The sequence below is a fragment of the Plectropomus leopardus genome, chromosome 9, assembly GCF_008729295.1.
Source record: "Plectropomus leopardus isolate mb chromosome 9, YSFRI_Pleo_2.0, whole genome shotgun sequence".
Classification (NCBI taxonomy): Eukaryota; Metazoa; Chordata; class Actinopteri; order Perciformes; family Serranidae; genus Plectropomus; species Plectropomus leopardus.
This window is the reverse complement of record NC_056471.1, coordinates 21,302,348-21,323,061: the sequence shown is the minus strand read 5'-3', so window position 1 is coordinate 21,323,061 and position 20,714 is coordinate 21,302,348. Positions and strand designations below refer to the sequence as shown.

Genomic DNA, 20,714 nt, shown 5'->3' with positions numbered 1-20,714 from the left:
TGTTCAGGTAAAATGCAACAGCTGATAAGGTAAAAAGGGAAAATCATGGTTTCTGTGTTTTAAAGGATTAAAGAACCCAAAATATAAAACCTTATTTTATATGATGTCCCATATTTACTGATTTCATCTGGTATCAAAATATATTCAAGTACTAAAAAATACCATAGGCTACTCATTATGCATTTCTAAATAGTAATCACTGGATTATAGTTAGTGTTAGACTTGCAGTAGGTGAAGGTGGAGTCTGAATCACTAAATGTGCTACTGGATAGCTTACTCTACAATAAAACATTATACATTTCTTCTTCTTCTTCTTCTTCTTCTTCTTCTTATTATTATTATTAATAACAATAAAAGACTCATAAGACTCATATTAATAATAAAGACGTAATAATAATAATAATAATAATAATAATAATAATAATAATAATAATAATAATAATAATAATAATAAGAAATAATAATAAGAATATTTGTGATTCCAATATATTATTTGCGGACAAAAAATATAGTATTCCCTTCCAAAATGTATGGAGTAGAAGTTTATAGTTGCAGAAAATGGAAATAAATGAAAACAAGCCTGAAGAATTTGAGTAAATGTAACTAACTAACTAGTTGCAGTCTACCACTTGGTGCACATTATTTTTAATGTTGGCCTGAGGGTGGGACTAATCTCAGTTCTTTATGTAGCGCTGGGTAATTTATGACTTTTTATGAGTCTTTTCTGATCTATAACAACACATCATCATTTAGACTATAGGCCTGCGTGGACTGTTTCTGTAAAATTTATATATGGAAAAAAACAGTATGGAGGCCAAAATTGTACTCAAGCACAGTGTTAACAGTATTTACGTGAGTAAATAAACCCACGCGCCACTGCGGAGCGCGCCAGCTGCAGAAGAAGAAGAAAGCCTCGCGCGCACGACATCAAAGGCACTTGGCGGTTTAACAGTGCTCGTGATAAATAGCGGTCTGGTCTTTAATTTTGGCACATTTGGAAGCAAAATATGGATTTTTTCTCGTTTTAATGAGTTCATGGGCTCGCTGTGACAATCTAGTGACAGCTTGAACAAACATAAAATCAGTTTTTAGACAAAACGTCCCTATTAGCAATAGCCTAGCCTAATGTGGAATTAACATTCAGTGAATTATGCCGATATGAAGCTGCTTTGGACCACATCATTCATGAGGTAAGAGGAGTAATTATCAGTTAATAAAGACCAATTAAATTACGTATTTGGGAACGTTTAGAGTATCTAATAGACTTTATAACAAGACTCATGTCACATTTAAAAAGTGGGTCATTTTAGCCTCTTTTATGACATGTATCTAGCCCACATCTCACAGTAACATAGTGATACACTGTGGTGTACTGCAAGGGCTCTGTCTAAGGGACTGTTCATTATTTGTGTGAGGGGAGAGGATGGTGCACAATGGGAAAAGCAGTTTAGATATTATATTAATCACTGGTAAGGGAGTTGTGTTTTGTTTCTCTCTCTCTTCAGGAAGGGACATTCAACTTTAAATAGTTGTATTTTCCATTTATTTCAAATACTACCATAAACCTGCAAGTTGGTTAGGAAAGCACAATTTCGCATATGGTTATTTATAGTGGAGAGAGGGTCCTGCATTGTCCCTCGGTCACTCTGGGAGGCTCAACAGCTTCAGGGTAGGGTCCCAATATTAATATAAGAAAACGAAATCACACCCAGGCAACCCCGACACATGTAACAAGTAAAGTACAGTCCCTAAGATGATCCTGAGCAGCGAGAGTATTTTATCTCTCTCTGCTGTCAGAGAAAGTGTCGGTGAACAGGTTCAGTTTTCTTCCCTTAAGCTGACTTTGAAACATACCTGAGTTGAAAAGTTTGGATCCTCCCTCTCTGTTTCGGGCTACACCCCTTTATCCCTGCACCCATTCATGTGCAACCATTCACATTCAGTTCACGGACTCGCACAAAGTGGGGAGGATGAGAGGAAAAAGCGGAGGCAAACAGCGTGGTTTTCCCGACGAGCGCACTTCTGTGTGAGTACGGAGGAATTTAACGAGACTGTGACTTATGGTGAGTGTGTTTTGATTAGATAGATAGATAGATAGATCAAAATGTTTTTAAAAAGTATAAGCAACTTTCTAGTGCACCTTGCTCGTGCACCTTCTTAAATTCTTAAGAGGTTTAAATGTAAAGGATTAAAAGATTAATGGAAAGAAACACATTTTTAATCACATTTTTTTTTGTTTCCATATTTTGGTTCTAAGCTGACAGGTTGAAGCTAAATGGTCTCACATAAATCTGGTCACATGGAGATCACAAGTCTGACAGTATGTATTACAGTACTTAATTGAAAACAGGTGAGCTATTCTTTAAATCAAGCGCTTAAAATAGCAGCTGTGGCATCATGCACTATTTGATATTTAAACATAGTAAACACGGCAAAGCAAAAAACACAGAAAAATGTAAACTTTTTTTTTTTTTTAATGAAGCCTGAATACCATTACAATTCCCAATACTGTAAGATAGACAGGAAAATAAGTTGGGGATTCTATGAAATAATGTTTTAACACAAAGAGTCAGTTAAAGATCAAGATAAAATCACCAGACAGATAAAACTAAGTGCACATAAACAAGATGTGGATGATAATCAGGAATAGTTTATTTAGGGTAAATTTGTACTCTTTATAGTTGTTTTTAAGGCATATGTACAATAAATTATAAGAAACTGAAGCAGAAACATGAGATTGCCTTTGCAAGAAAATTTGTATTACGCTAAAATGTGTAACACACAATATATAGGCTAAACAAATACAAGAATAGGCTGATGAGAGATATACATGGCTGAGATGATTTGAGTTATTTATGGTGGTTTTAAGTTCATATTTTTTTGTTAAAATGCATAAAAAAAAAACATCCTTGACCACATCCCTGTTACTGAAAGCCTCTGAGAGCTTGTGAAATTGAAGTGGTCAGTTGTGAGCATTTTGCTAATTTTGGGGGGGGAGTGAGGGAAGGTGAAAAGTAAAGTTGACAGTAAAACAATTTCTATTAATAAGAAAAGTCATAGTGAGGCGGTACAATCCCAAGAGGAAGTGGAGCTGCAGGAATGACGTCAAGCATGAGGGAGAGTGAGACTTAAGTATGATAGATTTTACTCTTTCGTCTAGTTTTGTTTATGTTTGCACAGACATCAGTCATTTCGGAACATTTGATTGATTATTATCTCTCATCAGTTTTTATTGCAATGGTGCAACCACTTCATTTTTGTGCTTAATTGCAGTTAACACTGCCAAACCAGTGTAAAGAGATAACAGAAAAGTCTCTGAGATTTGCAAGGTGTGTCTCTGTGTTATAGTTTAATCTGCAGGCACCACTGTGTGCTGCACCTTTATTTACATAGAGTTATCTCCTATATTAAACTGCAGCATGTAATAGGTGTGTTTGTGTATTAGTTGGGAAGTGAGAGCCACAATTATCATTAGATAAATAAACAGCGATGTCCTCCAGCTACACAGAGACAGAATAAATCCACTGTTGTCAGGCACTCAACTGTGAAAAGGTATTTAATTGTTCTTTAATTGCAAGTGGGGCATTTGTACTCCACTTTCTTTTGTTGTCATGTCACATGTTGACAATGTGGTCGCACTCACATTATCCAACATTCGGCTCAGGTTGAAAACTTCCATGTAGTTTATGAAACAAGGCGTCTAGGTTTCATGTTGGTGACATTTACACCTGTGGACCAGTCCAGACATGTGCACATCAGATAACAATCTTCTAATTCTTTTTAAGAAATACATTACTTAATGGCAGGATATCATTTTATTCCAAAAGTAAGTAAGCGATTGTTTGGTTTTGTTTTACCTGCAATTTAGTGCCCTAACCTTGAACTTGCTTACTGCCCTGAAGGCTTTGACTGTGGAAACAAATGAGCAATCCAGGCGAGAAGATAACTGGCAAAACCCCAAGTCAAATCAAGTTTGACAAGAAACTGTTGGTTGGAAAAAAAAAACTTTTCACAATAGAAACTGTTATTGCTCAATGTACCTCTTTGGTGGGTGACAAACAGCTTGTGTAATTTCTCGTGTCCCTTCTGGAAGACTTTCCCGAAACCTGGCACAACTGCAAAACTATATGTCCCAACATGTTTCACAAAAATCTCTGTGTGCCCCGTTCTCAGGCTACCATATGAACAAGAAGCAGTCTAAACCCCCATAAACAAAGCCCCCTTTAAGTCATTATGTGTGTCCAAATAGTGTATTTAACTCTGCCCGTCTGTAAACTGTTTGTTCCCTTCCTCCACAGTTTATTTCCTCCTCCCCCTCCTTGTGCATGGATGTGCCTGTCACTGTGGCTGTTTGTGCTGCAAATGCTCCAATAGTGTGACTTCACTCTCTCAGGCCGCTCTGTGAGCTCCTCTCAATACCCCACGGTGTTGGCCATTGTAAGTGCTGCCAGTGGCTGTACCCCCCTTTTTTCCACACAGGCTCCATTGAGAGGGTTATTGAGCAGGGATTGCCTTAATACCCCCTCCCTCATTTGCTTTCTGTCACAGTCGTCCTTTTTTTCCCTCCTACACTTCACAGGTTTAGAGAGGTGAACGAGGTCGAGTCTCTTCTCCTGAGAAAGAGGTATCTGCACTCCCCTCTTCCTTCTTTGGGCCATCCTATATCAGGTGTGCAGATTGCATTGAACAGGATCTGCTCTTCCTGCACTGCGAATGAGAAGGAGAAGCGATGTCGAGAGACGACAGCTGTTGCAGATTTTGCAGCAGGGGCTTATATAGCTGCCACTGGAAGCCCAATAGTCAAACTCAGAGAAAAGTGAGTGTTTCTGAGCCATATTTGTATTTATATTTAAGGTGAGACACCCCAGATTGAACAATTTTTTGTCATGCACTTTTCACACGGCGGAAATAATAGTATGTTGTAGCTTTTATATTGCATTCATATTTAATGTTTGCTGTGTTTTTACATTTGGGGCTATTTGGCCTACATCTGTCTTCTTTCAGACTAGTGGGAAGAAATGATCCAAAATATAGCACGGCATATTTGATTAGATAAAGCTTATTTGCATTTGCAATTTGCATTTAAACAGACAATTTCAGAAAATTTGACACACAAAAAATTTGTTTTCTTAATATAAGTATTCAACCGGGTAAGTTTCATGTTGATATCAATTAGCTAAAATTTTACCCTGGCTTCTTAAATGTTTTCTATGACATGGAAATTTACAATACATATATAGATTTTTCTTAATGCAAGTAATCAACTGAGGAAGTTTCATGGTGATATCTTCAAGTTAAAATCTTTTACCCTCGTCTTATTTTTTGTTTCGAACGACTTTTTTTTTTTTCAAAATGATGGATTGGTTATACATGGTTATTATACTCAAACACTTCAGCACGACTTACATATGCCAAACTCAGTTTTATTCTTATCCAGCCTATTTGGAATGAATTTATGGGGGGGTTTCATATGTTATTCATAGCCAGATTTATGTAACATTTTATCCATGAAAACATGGCGAAAATAAAAAATTTTTTAAGGCTGTTGACAGTATAATTGTCTTAACGTAAGCAATCGACTAGAGACGTTTCATACTGATATCTGTTAGCTAAAAATTTAACCCTATTCATCTGAGACATCTGCCCTGAAGTTTTAGTATTTAAATATAATATCATTTGAGTATTGGGGAGTTCAGATAAGTAGATATGGTCTAATTTCCTTCAGCATTGCTCTGTTATGTAGTGTTTGATGTTTTAGAAATAATTGCTTTAGATTACTTCACCCATTTGAGCCTCCGGGTTCCTTCACTTCAATTTAGCATAACTTTTTCAAATCCCTAATCAGAGATTAACATTCCTCTGGACTGGATTTGGAAATGTAAAATATTACCAATGAAAAAGTTTTGCTATTTGAATGCTTTTAAAGTACTTTAAATTAAAGTGGGATACCTGTGTTTAGAGGAGGCTATTCACATATTTTGGAAAAGAAAAGCTTTGTAAATGAAGTAAAATGAGGATGAAATTTCTGTGCCAAGAAAAATTAGTAAACTCAGAGCAGGCCCTAACAGGCTTGTTTTGGATTTATCTGGAACAGGATTATAAAGGGGGGGAGGATGGCGGGCTATAATTTTGAACAACTATGAGAGGGTGGAGGTATGTTGTGGTGGTGGTTCAAGAGCGTGAAGGGCCTGTTTGTGGTGAGTTCTCACGACGGTGCAGGGCGCAAAACCAACTTTGGAAAAATGTTGGAATTGTTCCATTTGTCTCCTCAAATTCCCTTTGGTATCCATGCACACACACACACACACACACACACACACACACACACACACACACACAGTTATGCACACACAACATATAAAAAGATTTTTTATTTTAACTATCATTTTAATCCTAAAAATGTGTCAGAAAGAAAAAAAGAATCATATCTGATGCCTTTCTTGTCCTTTTAGCATGCATGCTGCTGGTTCTCAGTGGTCACTCTGGTCTCCCTGCTCTCTCTGTGCTGGATGTACATCTGTCTAGTTACTTATAATGACCAAGAGGATGTGAACTGGTGAGTGATCACAAACACACAGACAAATGACACACATTGAATCCAACACAAAAGCTCAGAATCCTCTGTTTTCTTTTCTTCTCTTCCTTTATTGGTGACCTTTATTCTGCTAACCCCGTGCTGCCCTTCTTTTGTTCTATTATCAGGCAGGGCTTCGCTAAACTGAAACGATGGGTGAACTGGTTCATGGTGCTCGTCATCATTTCTGCAGTGTTAACCAGCTACTGCGTCCTGCTGCTGGTGAGAATATGTTGATACTGTGGTGCTGATTGAAGTGATGACAGAGTGATTGCAGAAGATTGCACCTTATAGTCGGAAGAATTGCTGGCATGAGACTGGATGTCTATGCAAGAAACACAAAATAGCTATTGTATAGCCATGCAATATGTAACCAGATATTATGGTAATTTCAGAAAGAGGTTTGTTTATATATAATGAAGTTTTATTCTTCTGTCACACAGTGAGAAGCCATAGTTGTAATTTAATGTCCTATAATCCAACACTTTTCATTACAGCTGTTTGCACTCTTTCAAGTCGCCTTAGGAGAACCACTCAACTTACACTGGCTACACAAGGTATTGTATACATTTTAAGGTGGAGCCAGCGATTCTGGAGAAAGAGCGATGATATTTGAACTCAGCACCATAACAAAGACACCCATCTTCCGTCAGTGCTCCTTCAGAAGCTCTGAAACTTTGTCTTTATATGTTAGGTCTTGCACTAAAACAAATTTGTATGATGTGACTATCAGTACAAAAAAGTCCATGATAATGATATTATTGCAATATCTATAGAAAAAAATATTGCTATCAGTCAAATTCATCTTTGACTTTGTTTATTTTGTGTTTTGATTATTTTTTGGGGGGGGGGGATTACACTCAAAATATGAGCGTAGGGAGGTGGAGAGAAACTCTGTAACTAACTGTACAAAATCAAACACACAAAAACAGTAATTATACGTAATGGATCGTGAAAAGGCAACCACATAGTTTTGGGGGAGGGAGCAAAAACAGAGAGAAACAGAAAAGACATTACATTATATAATATTTCATTATAAATATCAGTACTCATGCTAAACTAAAGAACATCATCACGCCAAATATGGCTTTCGTTGTGTGGTGGCAACGTTAAGACATGTGACCGTAGTGTAGTTCATTTATAGCCTAACATTAGCTTTTTACTTCTGGTGATTGCATTTAGGCTTCAAAAACCATAACAGTGGTGTCCATTTGTGAAGACTATCCTTCTGAACAAAATGTGGAAGTATCGTAAACGTTTGTTTACCACAGAGCTTATTTTCAGCCATGATCCAAAATACAATGAAAAAATCCCACAGTCTTTTTGATGAGGGAACCAGGGCTAACTTACGTTGCTGGCCTACAGAAAAAAGTCATCCATGGGACATGATGGACAGTGACGGAGAGGTGGATGTAGGGTAGAGGAGATATTTGCTGAATTTGACAGACAATTTATTGGATTAGAATGGCTGACTACATCTTTGACTGTCCAACTTATTTATTTTTTTCCAATAAGATTCATCTGGGATTGTTCAAATTGTTTCATTCATGTCATGTCTTTTCTTCCATACAGATTTTCTTATTTTTTGGTGTGATATTCGTTCTTGCGGGATCACAGGAATTTGTCTCCAGTGGAAACAAGAATGGCCGACGGTTCCTTTCTCATTCCAGGTACAGTGAGGCTCTTGTTTAGAGGACTGAAGTGTTTATGGGAATGATAGTGAGAGTAAATGTCTGTTTTTTTTAGTTGTCTGTGCATGTACATCATGTGTTTTTGATGTGTGTGTGTGTTTGGCCTCGCGTCAGGCCACAGCTCCTTTCTTACAGTTTGGTGCTGTCGGGGCGTTGACACTGCTGAGCCCGTTCGTCTTCCAAGGCTTCCACGAGGCAGAGGCTAAATGTATGTCTCAGACATCATTTAAAAGCACACATTTGCATGATTCACAAGCAAAGGCAACACTGTGTACAGACATTTTTTTAAACATTAATATAATCACTTAACATTGGACTTTCAAAGAGTCAATTTAAAAAATGAGGTTTATTTGTCTTTGACCAGGAAACTGTTTTTACACAACAAGATAAAGATGAACTACCTTGATTCCAGAAATTGAGTTATCGCTATAGGCTGAAGCAAAGAGAGAATTAAGTTTGATAAAAAAAGGATAAATTACACTAATATACACATTGATAAAATTTAATTTAACTGGTATCAGAGTTTATGGCCATTGTGCTTTCTTATTTATTATTATTTATTATTATTGTTGTTGTTGTTGTTGTTGTTGTTGTTGTTGTTGTTGTTGTTGTTATTAATTAATTAATTAACTTATTTTCACAAAATCCAGCAAATAAAACACATAAATGTATTTTAACAAATTGCTTTTGCCTTATTTTTCTGTAATTTGCAATTTGCATGAAAATATGGACAGAAATATTTATGTTTCAATATCTGCAGGAGTAAAGAGGATGCAAGGACTTGAAAAGCAGGAATGGTCTTCATTATACTCCCACAATACAAACAATGCTCCTTATTTACTTACCACTTTACCACTTCTAAAGGGACTTGTGTACAGGTCCTCTGTTTAGACTCACAGCAGTGTAAACAGCCAAAAAGGATTATTTTATTGTTTGGTTTTTGTTCTCACCAGGGTCTAAGTTCCTGATTGCTGCGATATTTGTAGCAGTGTCAGCAGCCATCTTCCTGTGTCCCCTGATCATCCAGTCTCCCTGTCTGATCGAGCTGAGCGATTTACCTGAAAAACCAAAGCTCATTGGTCACCGAGGCGCACCGATGGTGAGCATCCTGTTTTATTTGACAACACCCAAAAGGTACACATGGTCCACCTCGCATTGTTTTGCAACTCTTTTCAACTCTTTTTTCAGCTTTCGTTTCAACTTTGACTTTTGTCTCGCAGCCAGGTAAAACAGAACACACAGAGACTTAAACACACAGACTAAAGGTACATAAAACATGATAAAATACATGAAACATCAATATATCAAGTGACAACAAAAGACCTTGAGTAATAATTATATAGGAGCTAATCATCAGCTGAGTCACTGTAAGTATTTCACAAGAAATACTCTGTGAGATAAAAGAGTCATTCACCTTGTTTGACCTCGTCAGTAGTCTAAATATAAAGTCTTTGAAACTGCTCTATTGTGGAAAATATGAAACAGATCAAAGTTTAACATCAGTGACCTTATTGGCTACTTTGGTGCACCCTTGGAAAGAGCTGTCACAGTCGACAAATGGCAGTTAAAATTAAGGCTTGAAGTGCATTTAGACAAAAAGGCAGGTAGTTTAATGATCTTATAGACAGGATTGTTTGACATTTTAGAAATATGCTTTTTGCTACTTGCTCTAAGTTAGATAAGAAGACCAATATCACTCTGACAGAAAGTCACTGATCCCCAACTCAGTCGCCAGAATAAATGTTGACAATGAACATTTCACATGTATTAGATATGTTAAAACTTACCTTTTCATTATGTATCGGTTCTAAATTTTATGTTATGAAAATGCTGAGGTTCAAATGTGGTTAGGTTTATGCACAAAACCACTTGGCTGGTTTAGCTTAACTTTGGCTTTAAATTCTTGTTTTGGTCGCTACAAACACGGCTGACAATGTCCTCAACTAACATTAACGTTATAATGTTTGTAACAACAAAAGCAAGTCTTGTTTAACAAGTGTTTGGGACATTTCCATACCATGTCTGTAGAAACAAAAGTGGGGCCTATTTAACGAGAGCATGGTATGTGTCCAGCCGCATTTGTAGCAACAAAAGCAGGTGTTTTTTTAATATGAAACTACAGTGAGGAGACAGTTGTCTTAGCTTAGCTTAGAGGACTGAAGACAGGTAGAAGGAGCTAGTCTGGTTCTGGCTAAAGGTAAAACACATTTACCAGCGTCTCTAAAACTAACCATGTTGTATCTTGTTTGTTTGACCTGTCATAACTGGGATTCTGTGAGGGTTATGTGCTGGACTGTTATTGGCAGAGAGCACAGCACAGTCACTGAAATGAAATCTTGGCATTGCATATTTCTGCAAACTATGCATAACCAAGTGTTACAAAAATTATGTATAGCATGAATTTGGCTACATGAGTTTTTCATTGGGACGAGGATGGGATGGTGGATGGTGTGACACTTAAACCTAAGTGAAGTGGCTGCCAAGTAACCAACAATAGCAGACCAGTGTCCAACCAAAACCTGGATTTTAACGGCAGTTCAGGACATGTCAGACCCTGTTTGTAGCAACAAGACTGTATTTTTATGAGTTCGGAACATGTCCATTCTTGTTTGTACGTAGCTACAAAAGTGGGTCTTGTTCAGCAAGTCTGAGACATTTCCAGCTATGTATGTACAACAAAAGCAGGATGTTTTTTAACTAGAGTTTGGGAGATTTATAGCTGTGTTCCAGCGAAAAAAAGGTGGGCGTTTTTTAATGGACATATATGAGTGTCAATCTTCTCGTTTAACTCTTGGTAAGAAAGCAATGAGTGTATTTCCCAAAATTTCGAACTATTCCTTTAATTTTTAAGCCACCTAAGCAAAAAACAACTGCAACAGTCCATGCAAATATCATTATCTCTTGTCAATCAGAGCAAGTTAAATAACACATTATACTTAACAATATATGATGTAATTTGTTAAATGACCTTGCATTTTCTTGTGTTGACATCACAGGAAACACTCCACGCGTGGCTCAGGTGTGAACAAATGTCTTCTAATGTTAGGGCCCATATGCTGCTCTGCCCCTGTTAGTTTATCGTGCTCCTGGGTCACCAATAAGCTTGATTTAAATCTGTGTGTATGGGTTGTGTGTGTTCTTACAGCCTCAGGGTAGTTTTGTGAGTTTAAGCATGAGTGTGTCTCACCCATCTGTCCTCACTGTGTTCAGCTGGCCCCGGAGAACACCATGATGTCGTTTAACAGGAGCATCGCGTGTGGTGTGACAGCCTTTGAGACAGACGTACAGCTCAGGTACGGTGAATTTTAGTGATTATAGTGATTTCTACAGACCCAGAGCACTAACTAACTGTTTCTGCACCTCTCACACTCTCCTTTTTTGCATTTACCTGACCGACCGGAGGATAGAAAATCCAACACCTTCTCATTCTAACTCGTCACATGTATTACGAGTTAGGTATCGTTCTGCATCTGTTGTTTACGCTCAGGGATGCTGTTACCATGATGTCAACAAGTGCACATAGTGAGTAAAGTGGCATGACGTGCTATGGTGATGGCAGCGCATATAGATGAAGCAGCCAGTAGTTCCTCAAAGGAAAAGCCATAAGGACACAAGACTCTGATGTAAATTCAAAACATGCACTGCAGGAATTGAATGATGCTATCAGCAGCAACATGCCCGAGCAACTAGATGATATTAATCAACTCATTCTTCAACTCCATATTTGTAGCAGGATCAAGGACAAATGTAGTTTTTTTCTTTAAAACTTGGTTTAAAAAATGACTAATAAATCTACTTCTACCTTCCCTCTACGTGGTTATGTTTAGGCAATAGCAGCACTTGGAACAACAGCACAAATGGTTAGGGTTTTTCTGCACATACTGGGCAGACGCAACAGGTGCTATCCGGCCATCCGCCAGTGTAATCATAACACTGCACTTGGTTCTGTCTGGCCGCATTCTCATTTGATGACGTCTGGTGGCGTTCCTTGTGAGCACTGACAGAGTGGATCTATTTGCTGACATTGAAATGAGAACGTGAAAATTGAAGGTCCTATAGATATCAATGTCAGTGTTACATCAATGTGATTGTTGATAACTCACAGTGACTTATCTCCTCAGAAGACAATAAGGGTCATAAATTACTTAGTGCACCTTTAAAATTTGGATGTTTTAGCCTGACAGATGATGTTTTTCATTGTTTTTTTTAACCTAGTAAAGACAGAATTCCCTTCTTGATGCATGACCACAACTCTAATGGTTTCTTGCGGAGGACAACAAATGTTAAAGAGAAGTTCCTTGGCACGGACTTCAGCCACAGTGCCAACCTGACCTGGGAGCAATTACAGAGTCTGAATGCAGGTGAATGGTTCCTAAAGGTGAGGGCTGTGCTTTGACATGTTTGTACACACACTCACACACATACAATCATAAAGGTGTGTTGTCATATACCATGCTACAGTTATCTCATATATAATTTGTATCTTATTTGACCTTCCAGACAGATCCTTTCCGCTCAGTGTCCAGTCTCTCAGAAGAAGAGAAGGAAACAGTCAGAAATCAGACTATACCGTCCTTACTTCAGCTCCTTGACCTCGCCAAGCAGCACAACATCTCAGTGATATTTGATCTTTATAGTCCTGATCAGGAAAATGACACAGTGGACACTGTTAGCACCATCTTGAGTTCTGGCATTGACCCAAGCAAGGTAAATCTCATTCTAATCCCTCTGACGGAATTAAAGATATTTCATAATAAAGCATATTTAGTTGACAAGTTGTAAATTCCTTTTCTATAGGTGCTCTGGCTTCCCCCAGCAGAAAGAGAATATGTGAATCACACTGCGCCCGGGGTTCATTCAGGTCTATAACAACGAAACAAATATGCTCATTGAAGGAGGAGACCACCTGAATGTGAAATACAGCAAGTTTAGTACACAAGAAATAAGGTAAAAATAAATATGAACAAAATACACCCACAATATCTCTGTCACCAGTTCCCAACCTCCACTAGGCGTCAGCAGAGCTTTACATGGGGTTGCAAGGCCCTCTTGACACAGAGGGGTGTAGTGCCTCCTTTCTACATAGCTTTCTGTGTGTGTGCATATAGGATGTGTTTGTGGTTTGCATGATTTTTTTTTTCCAGTCTGCTATTTGAGATTTCAGATAGACTTTATGCTTTTCAGGAAGCATAAAAATGAATAAGCCAAAATATTGATGAGTGTAATGCAGCTCTATTTATAGCTTTTAGTGAAAAGTCTGATGCCATGCTTAGCTATCTGACAAAATAAAATAAAAACAATATGCAGAGAAAATAGTATATTTTTTAATCCACTTAAATGTCAGGGAAACTGCTTTTTAATTTTCACAGGGAATAATCTGCTTAAACGTCATCCAAACTGCCATTTTACTCAAACCTCATGCAGTAATGCACCCTTATTTGGTTGATTATACAGTTTATCTGTTGTCCTGTACAGTTATTCTTATGCGTTGAGTATAAGATCAAATGTGCAGAAAATATGTCACTTAGTCAGTGTGTCATCAGTTTAGTCAGCGATAGAAAAGGTGTCCCTTGTGGGAAAAGGGTGGGAGCTGCTGTGGTAGCGCCAGGCATGCACAGTAGTGTGTTAATTAAAAGTGTGTGTATAGCATGCTGAGACACAGTGCTGGCACTGAATATAGATGCGCAGGATCAGCCTCCAGGGAATGAGATTAAAATAATGTCCAAATCCAGGAGTGTTGTTCAATGCATAAACTAACACACCTTTGTAAATTACTAAAGAATGACATGCAGTGTAGCAACATGTTTTGAGAAAGTGCTGAAGAGCTGCATTAGGTGCTAAATGAACTCCCTGCACATGGACTGTTGTTCTTGCTTTATAACACAGGCTTTTTTTAGGTCCTCTACAAACACTGTTTGCACTGTTAACACATTAACAGATGTAATCTTACATCTTTTGAATACATGCATTTGGTCAAAATGAAATGTTGTATGGGATAAATGTGTCCTGGATCATGATGCTTGTGATGGCAGGGTGGGTGCACTATATCTAGAGATCTTTTTATCCCTGTCTATCCATGAATGCATGCAAAAAAACATTTTTTTTTTTTTTTTTTTAATTATTTTTTATATTTCATGGATTTTGGTGTTCAAACAAATGCAAAAATGATCTAATACAGTAGTTCCTGTCTTTATTCTAAAGGGACCCTTCTCTATTGTTGAGTTGAGACAGTACCTGACTGTAACATACTATATGGATTTTTCATATGATATTCAATACATAACACTGACAAAACAGAACAACTGCTAAACTGTGCAATAAGGCCAAATAACAAACACAATTACTGTAAGAAGTATGTATAAAAAGAGCGATTTGGATGCTTTCTTGTGCAGATTATTTTGTGTGCATATTACATCAGAAGGTTTTACTGGTATTTTTTGAAACTTTTATAATTATCAGCATTTTGTGTTTTAATATTTTATCATTTTTAACATTTATTTTTTACAAATTCTGCATTTACTTCTCTCTGGCGTTTGGCCATTGTTCTATTAGCTCTTTGACTGTTTTAACTGTGTAAATTTCTCATGTAGGATGAGCACAGAGGGAGGGATCTGTGAAAACCAATGACACCAGTGATAACCATTGCTCAGATATTCATCTCATCCTTTGGCTGTTTTTTGTTTGTTTGATTATATTTTAAATAATAACTCAAACTTAAAACAATTTCATTTAGTTTTCTTCATAAAAAATAATACAAATTCTTAGATATAGGCCTGCGCTTACATCCCTTGAATCCAGAGGGCCTCACATCCCTGATGAAGTTTTGGCGACACCTCATGGAGGTCAGGACTCACAGGTCGGGAACCAGTGCTCTCATAAGCAAATAATGAAATATTGACCCCCCCCCCCCCCGCCCCCCCCGCATAAAAAAGCAGAAGACAATACCCACAGAAGCATAATAAATATATACATTTGCATGCACATATACGGGCATACTTACATCCACCTACTTACATGTACATGCAGATACATACATGCATACACACATATTCACTGTTCTGCTTTCCATAGATTCACGTCTTAAAATATATGTTACTCTTCTGTTCATGTATCTAGCTAATACAAAGCTCTACATTTCAAAGGCTGCATTTGTATTTTTTCCAGGGAGCTTCGGAGAAAGAACATTACGGTGAACCTGTGGGTGGTTAATGAGCGTTGGCTGTTCTCTGTGCTGTGGTGTGCGGGGGCCAGCTCTGTTACCACCAACTCCTGCCACCTCCTGAAAGTCATGGAGCGGCCTGACTGGATCCTGGTGAGTAATACAGTAGCACGTGCTTTACTTCCTTTTGTGTTCATTTCGATATCCAGCAACAAACATCGTCAGCTGAAACCATGAATAGATTATGAGACAATGGGCTCCTGGGCACAGATATCGAAAGGCCCCCACCACCTCTCCTTTTATATCTCTTTGTAGTAGTTTTGTGTATTTTTTGTGTCACTTTTTGGTCATTTGTATCTTTTTACAGTTATTTTGTGTATTTTTGATCACTTTGTGTCTCTTCGTAGTAAGTTTTTGTCTCACTGTGTTTTTTTGTGTGTGGTATTGTAGTTGTTTGAATCTCTTAAAATGTAATTTTGTGTATTATTGAAGTAATTTTGTGTCCTTTTGGTGGTTTTGTGTTGCTCTGGTTCCTCTGCATCTCTTTGTGGTCTTTTTGTGTCTCTTCCTGGCAAGTATTTTTTAATTTGAGTGACAACAAGGGGGGGCTCTGACACTTTGGGCTCCTTTGCCTGTGCCCAGTTGTCCCACTCAGTAATACAATCAGGGTTGAAGCACTTCTTTTGGAGCCGACAAGTTTTTATGTGGGTTTTCCAAAATCTGTCATGCACCTTGACCCGATGGACATGTCTGTGTGTTTCAGGCACCTCTTACATACAAGATAATATGGATTACAGTGGACATTGTATCTATTCTGATAATGACTGGACTTTACATCTTTCGATGGTAAGTTAAGCAGATGTTTGCTGTACACATGTTGTATAAAAGTGTTTATAAAAGTGAAGAGACTGACTCATCCACCTCTCTGCCAGGAAAACACACTGTTTCTGTCACAGAAAAGGTACATTTAGATTTTACTATCTTGAAATCAGGGCTGCAGCTAATGATTGTTTTCATCATTGATCAACCTACTGATTTTTTTTTTCACAACAAATCAATTAATCCTTAAGTCCATAAAATATTTAGAAATGTTGCCAAAAGCCCCAGGCAACATCTTCAAATTTGCAGTCTAAAACCCCCCAAATCTTTTCAATTTACTGTCATATAAATGAAAATAAAAGGCGCAAATCTGGAGAATGTTTTGCCTTTTGCTTAAAGAATGACTTAAGCGATTAATTGATTATGATTATGCATGATTATTTTCTTTTGATGGACTAACCAATTACCAGACTAATTGTTTCAGCTCTAGTTAACACATAATGAACATAGAAGACAGTCTACTGGTGTTTACATTAACATTTGGGTGTTACACACAGTGTGCTAGATAACGGCTCCTATCTTGATCAAAGTGGGTTTACTGGCCTTCATTTACCAAAGCTCTCCACCAATCCATGTTGCTAAGTGGTGATATAAATCCAAGATATCATTTGGGATTGACGGTGCTAACTCTTACTGAAGTGAATGTGTTAATTTATCTCTTTTTACACAGGGAAAGACAAGCAAAGAAACAATATTTCAGCGTGGAATGATAAAGAACTGTCTCCCTTCTTACCCACTGGGTAGTTCACCCTACACCGGCAGTTTTTTTTTTTCTCTCAAAACTGACGTACATCCCTGTCTGCACTGACAAAATACTTTGGACCTAAATAAGGACAAAAGCAAGTTGATGTGAATAACCATACATTGTATTTACAAAGCCATGAATATAAGAATGTAATGTTTTCAGATGTTTTGGGTTTCTGTATAAGTCTAGCAGGTTAACTGTGTTTTAATTATTCTTCTGATACTACTGAAAATACAAAGCTTTTCTTTGATTGTATCAATGTGCCCTGTAGAACTGCACTGAATTTCCTCTTGGCACTTTATGTAATTTTAATGTTGGTTTTTTTTCATTTGTTGCTGTTTGATTCATTATGAACCTTTTTTTCATGGTGTGAATACTGCAGGAAATATGTGTATCTACTGTATCCTGAGCCAAAAGCATTATGATTATTTTCTATGATGTCATGTGTCTTTGCATTTTATCCTCAACTACATGTAAATATGTAAGTAAAAAAACAAACAATTGGTTGTTGCTTCATAATTCTGATAATTAAGTATTCTTTTTCATACATACTTTTTTTATGCAACACATGCTACGTTTCCTGGTTGCTTTTGTTTGGCTTTGTGAAATAATGTACGTTACATTTTCAGCACATTTCTTTACAAGAAATCCTTGAATCAACAAATGGAAGATGAGATACGACAAGACTTTAATAATCCCGCACACGGGAAATTCACGTTACAGCAGCTCAAGTATCAGAAACAAGAGGAGAGTGTTAATGCGGATTAAAATACAACAAAAATATATAATAAATAAAATAATCTAATGTCAATATCAATATCTATCTATCAATCTATCTATCTATCTATCTATCTATCTATCTATCTATCTATCTATATATATATATATATATATATATATATATATATATATATACTTCAGTAAAAGATTTGAATATTTTTTACTCCAATGAAATTCCACACATTCTTCCTCCTTATTAAAGCTTGGCGCCTACATTACCCATGATGCAATTAGTCCGCCGACAGTTGCTTTGAAGATTCGGTTCGAGTTATGCTAGTAGCGGCTAATGTAGCTCCTGGTAAGCTCACTTCTTTGTAATTCTTGTTTTTTTTTTCTGTATAATTTTCAAACCTGTAGTCTTCTTCAGTCCTCCACCGACGCTGACCCAGTAGAGGTAATTTTTCAGAGTTCACACAGCTCCCTCTGGAGCTACGCACAGCTATGTACAACAAGTTTTCACAAGTAAGCTAGTTCTTAGGCTACAGTTTGTTTGTTTTTTCCAGTTTTAGGACACGATAAATGAAACTTGGCTTTACTTAATCTTCATCAGCACCTTCTTAGCGCAACAAAAGTCTTCTCATGCAAATGTGTTGACACGTTCTCATTGGTTTCACACACATTTTTCACATCCTTTTTTAAAGCAGTTCAATCAGTCAATCAATCAGACTTTATTTGCAAAGCACTTTTCATACAAATGAACTGTAACACAAAGTGCTTCATACAGTAAAACCAGGGACTGAGGAAACGTTGCCATAATTTAGGAGGGATAAAACCTATAACAGAAAAATAAAAGTCTCTGGATAAAACTTATAAATAAATACATTAAAATGTTATACCAAAAGAGTAAATTAATAAATTTGTTAAAAAATAATAAAGTGATATAGAAAGTAGTAAAACTGTGTAACAGACTAAAATATAAATTGTCAAATTGTCAATTGTCATTGTCATAGATACATAGCCTAAAGTTTAAATATAAGCCAAACTTCTGGTTCTCCTCAGCACATGTCCAGCTGAGTTTTGTAGCAATTGCAAATGAGATATATTTTTATTAGGGAGACCAGGAAGTAGACCATTACAGTAATCAATTCTACTGGTAATACAACTTAATACTGATCTCATAGAAAGACCCACAACTCTATTGGATGAACTGTGTTAAACAAAACAAAATGATCTATTCAAAGGTGATAGAAATTACTTACATAATTGTTAATCTCTACTGCACCTGTGTGAGAAGATGACACCTTTGTGTTGCTATTTGCAAGCATGGATCGAGGAGTCCAAAGGCAAGAAATACTAAAAGTAAAAAAAAATTATGAAGGAAACTTTCTCCTCTTTTACTGTATTTCATCTCAAAAAGCTGGAAAAAATGCAGGTGCGGCTAGATTTCTTTTTCCAATAAAATCATATTTGGGGAAGAGAAAACATTTCATGCTGTGACATGCTTTCTTGCCTTTTTGGCATATACTATAACGTATCAACAAATGGCACAGCCTCAATGTTGAATTGAATTATACTGATAGATGTATTTTGTTGTCCATTATGTAATCATTAATAGAAAGTACATTTTCATTTGACCACAAGTTGTATTGATTGATGGAAATATTTGCTTTTGTTGCATGTCTTTTTTAATATTTTGTGAGTGTGGGAGCAGTTTGCAAACAAAATGTGGACTTTTGGCCTGAGACAGTTTAGACTGATGTGTGAACGGTTTTGGATCCACATCAGCTAATAAGTTTGCTTTTTTTTTTAAAAAAAAAAAAAAGTAGAAAAAGGCAACGAGCAATTTGGCAAAAACTGTTCCCCAAACTGCAAAAAAAACAATAGTAGATATGGAAAAAAAAATTTTAAAGAAACTTTTTACATTTTTTTAATCTATTTTTTGGGCTAATTTCTCTCAAGTTTATTTGCTTTTACCTATATGTTTTTGAAAGACGTCAAGCCAATTCGCACCACGTCTCAAAGTGTAAACTAAGTGGACAAATGTGTTTAAGCAAATTAGAAAAACTTTAAAGCTGTGATATCCCAGCACCACATGAACGCACCACTAGATGGCACAACATGCAAACATTTTAAAAAGAGACGATTTGAGAGAAAAAATGTAACCCTGGACAACATATCTCACCAACTGACTGATCACCAATGATGTCATGCAAAAGACAATCTAAGCTAACTGCAGGTAATATGTGGGTATGTTAACGTAGATATTACGGTTTGCCAAAGAGGCCGAGAGCTATAGGGCCGTTTTCCATGAAGGCGAGGCGTGTGTGTGAGGGGAGGAGGAACATGTCACGCTCTCTGCTGCTGTTTTGCCCCAAAACTTCTGGAAAGTTGACATGAAGTAAACTGTTGTCACATCTGAACCCCTTTCTGTGGGTGTGGACCACCGCAGAAAAACACTTCAGACAGACGGGGCCGGATTTAAAACTCAACATCTTTACTTGTTTGGGAAGCAGGAGCGAAAGTTATGCCTGCATGATTACCCGGGATTATTACTTATTTTCTTCTAAGAACCCAGATTTGTAATTTACATGACTTTTTTTGGAGTTGGCCACGCCATGGTGCATAAATATGGTAAGTACCGTTAACGTAACGTTGTCTCCCTCACGTGTTCAACGTGTTTTGTAGTAGATTTGGGTTAAAGTTGAAATTTAAGGTTAATGCCAGCTCGGTAGTGCATGAACGTTTTTGCACGGCTTTCCACTGGCCCATTAAACTTAGTTATAATCCCTAGAGAAACAAGTTTTCTTTTGCCCTTAAGGGATGAAAAAGGCTTAAAAAAATACTGTAACTGGGAAATTGTGCAACTTCCGGGCAGCAGTTGTCTGTTCTGAGTTTTTTCTCGATCAAAATGTTCAGGATCAGGTAGGAAACTGTGAAGTTGTAGAT

At 37.1% G+C, this 20,714-nt stretch overlaps 1 protein-coding gene across 1 annotated transcript; it reads left to right on the top strand.

Moving 5' to 3' along the window:
• The first annotated feature begins 4,387 nt into the window (after positions 1 to 4,387).
• Positions 4,388 to 17,072, top strand: LOC121948467 (glycerophosphoinositol inositolphosphodiesterase GDPD2-like). Its single transcript, XM_042493869.1, is given in 18 exon segments — positions 4,388 to 4,437; positions 4,580 to 4,816; positions 6,453 to 6,556; positions 6,703 to 6,796; positions 7,072 to 7,131; positions 8,147 to 8,177; positions 8,180 to 8,244; positions 8,380 to 8,473; positions 9,219 to 9,364; positions 11,476 to 11,558; positions 12,481 to 12,643; positions 12,766 to 12,972; positions 13,063 to 13,110; positions 13,112 to 13,212; positions 15,430 to 15,577; positions 16,188 to 16,270; positions 16,357 to 16,385; positions 16,974 to 17,072. Coding segments are annotated over 17 exon segments (1,617 nt in total). The 5' UTR covers positions 4,388 to 4,437; positions 4,580 to 4,729; the 3' UTR covers positions 17,048 to 17,072.
• Positions 17,073 to 20,714: the final 3,642 nt, after the last annotated feature.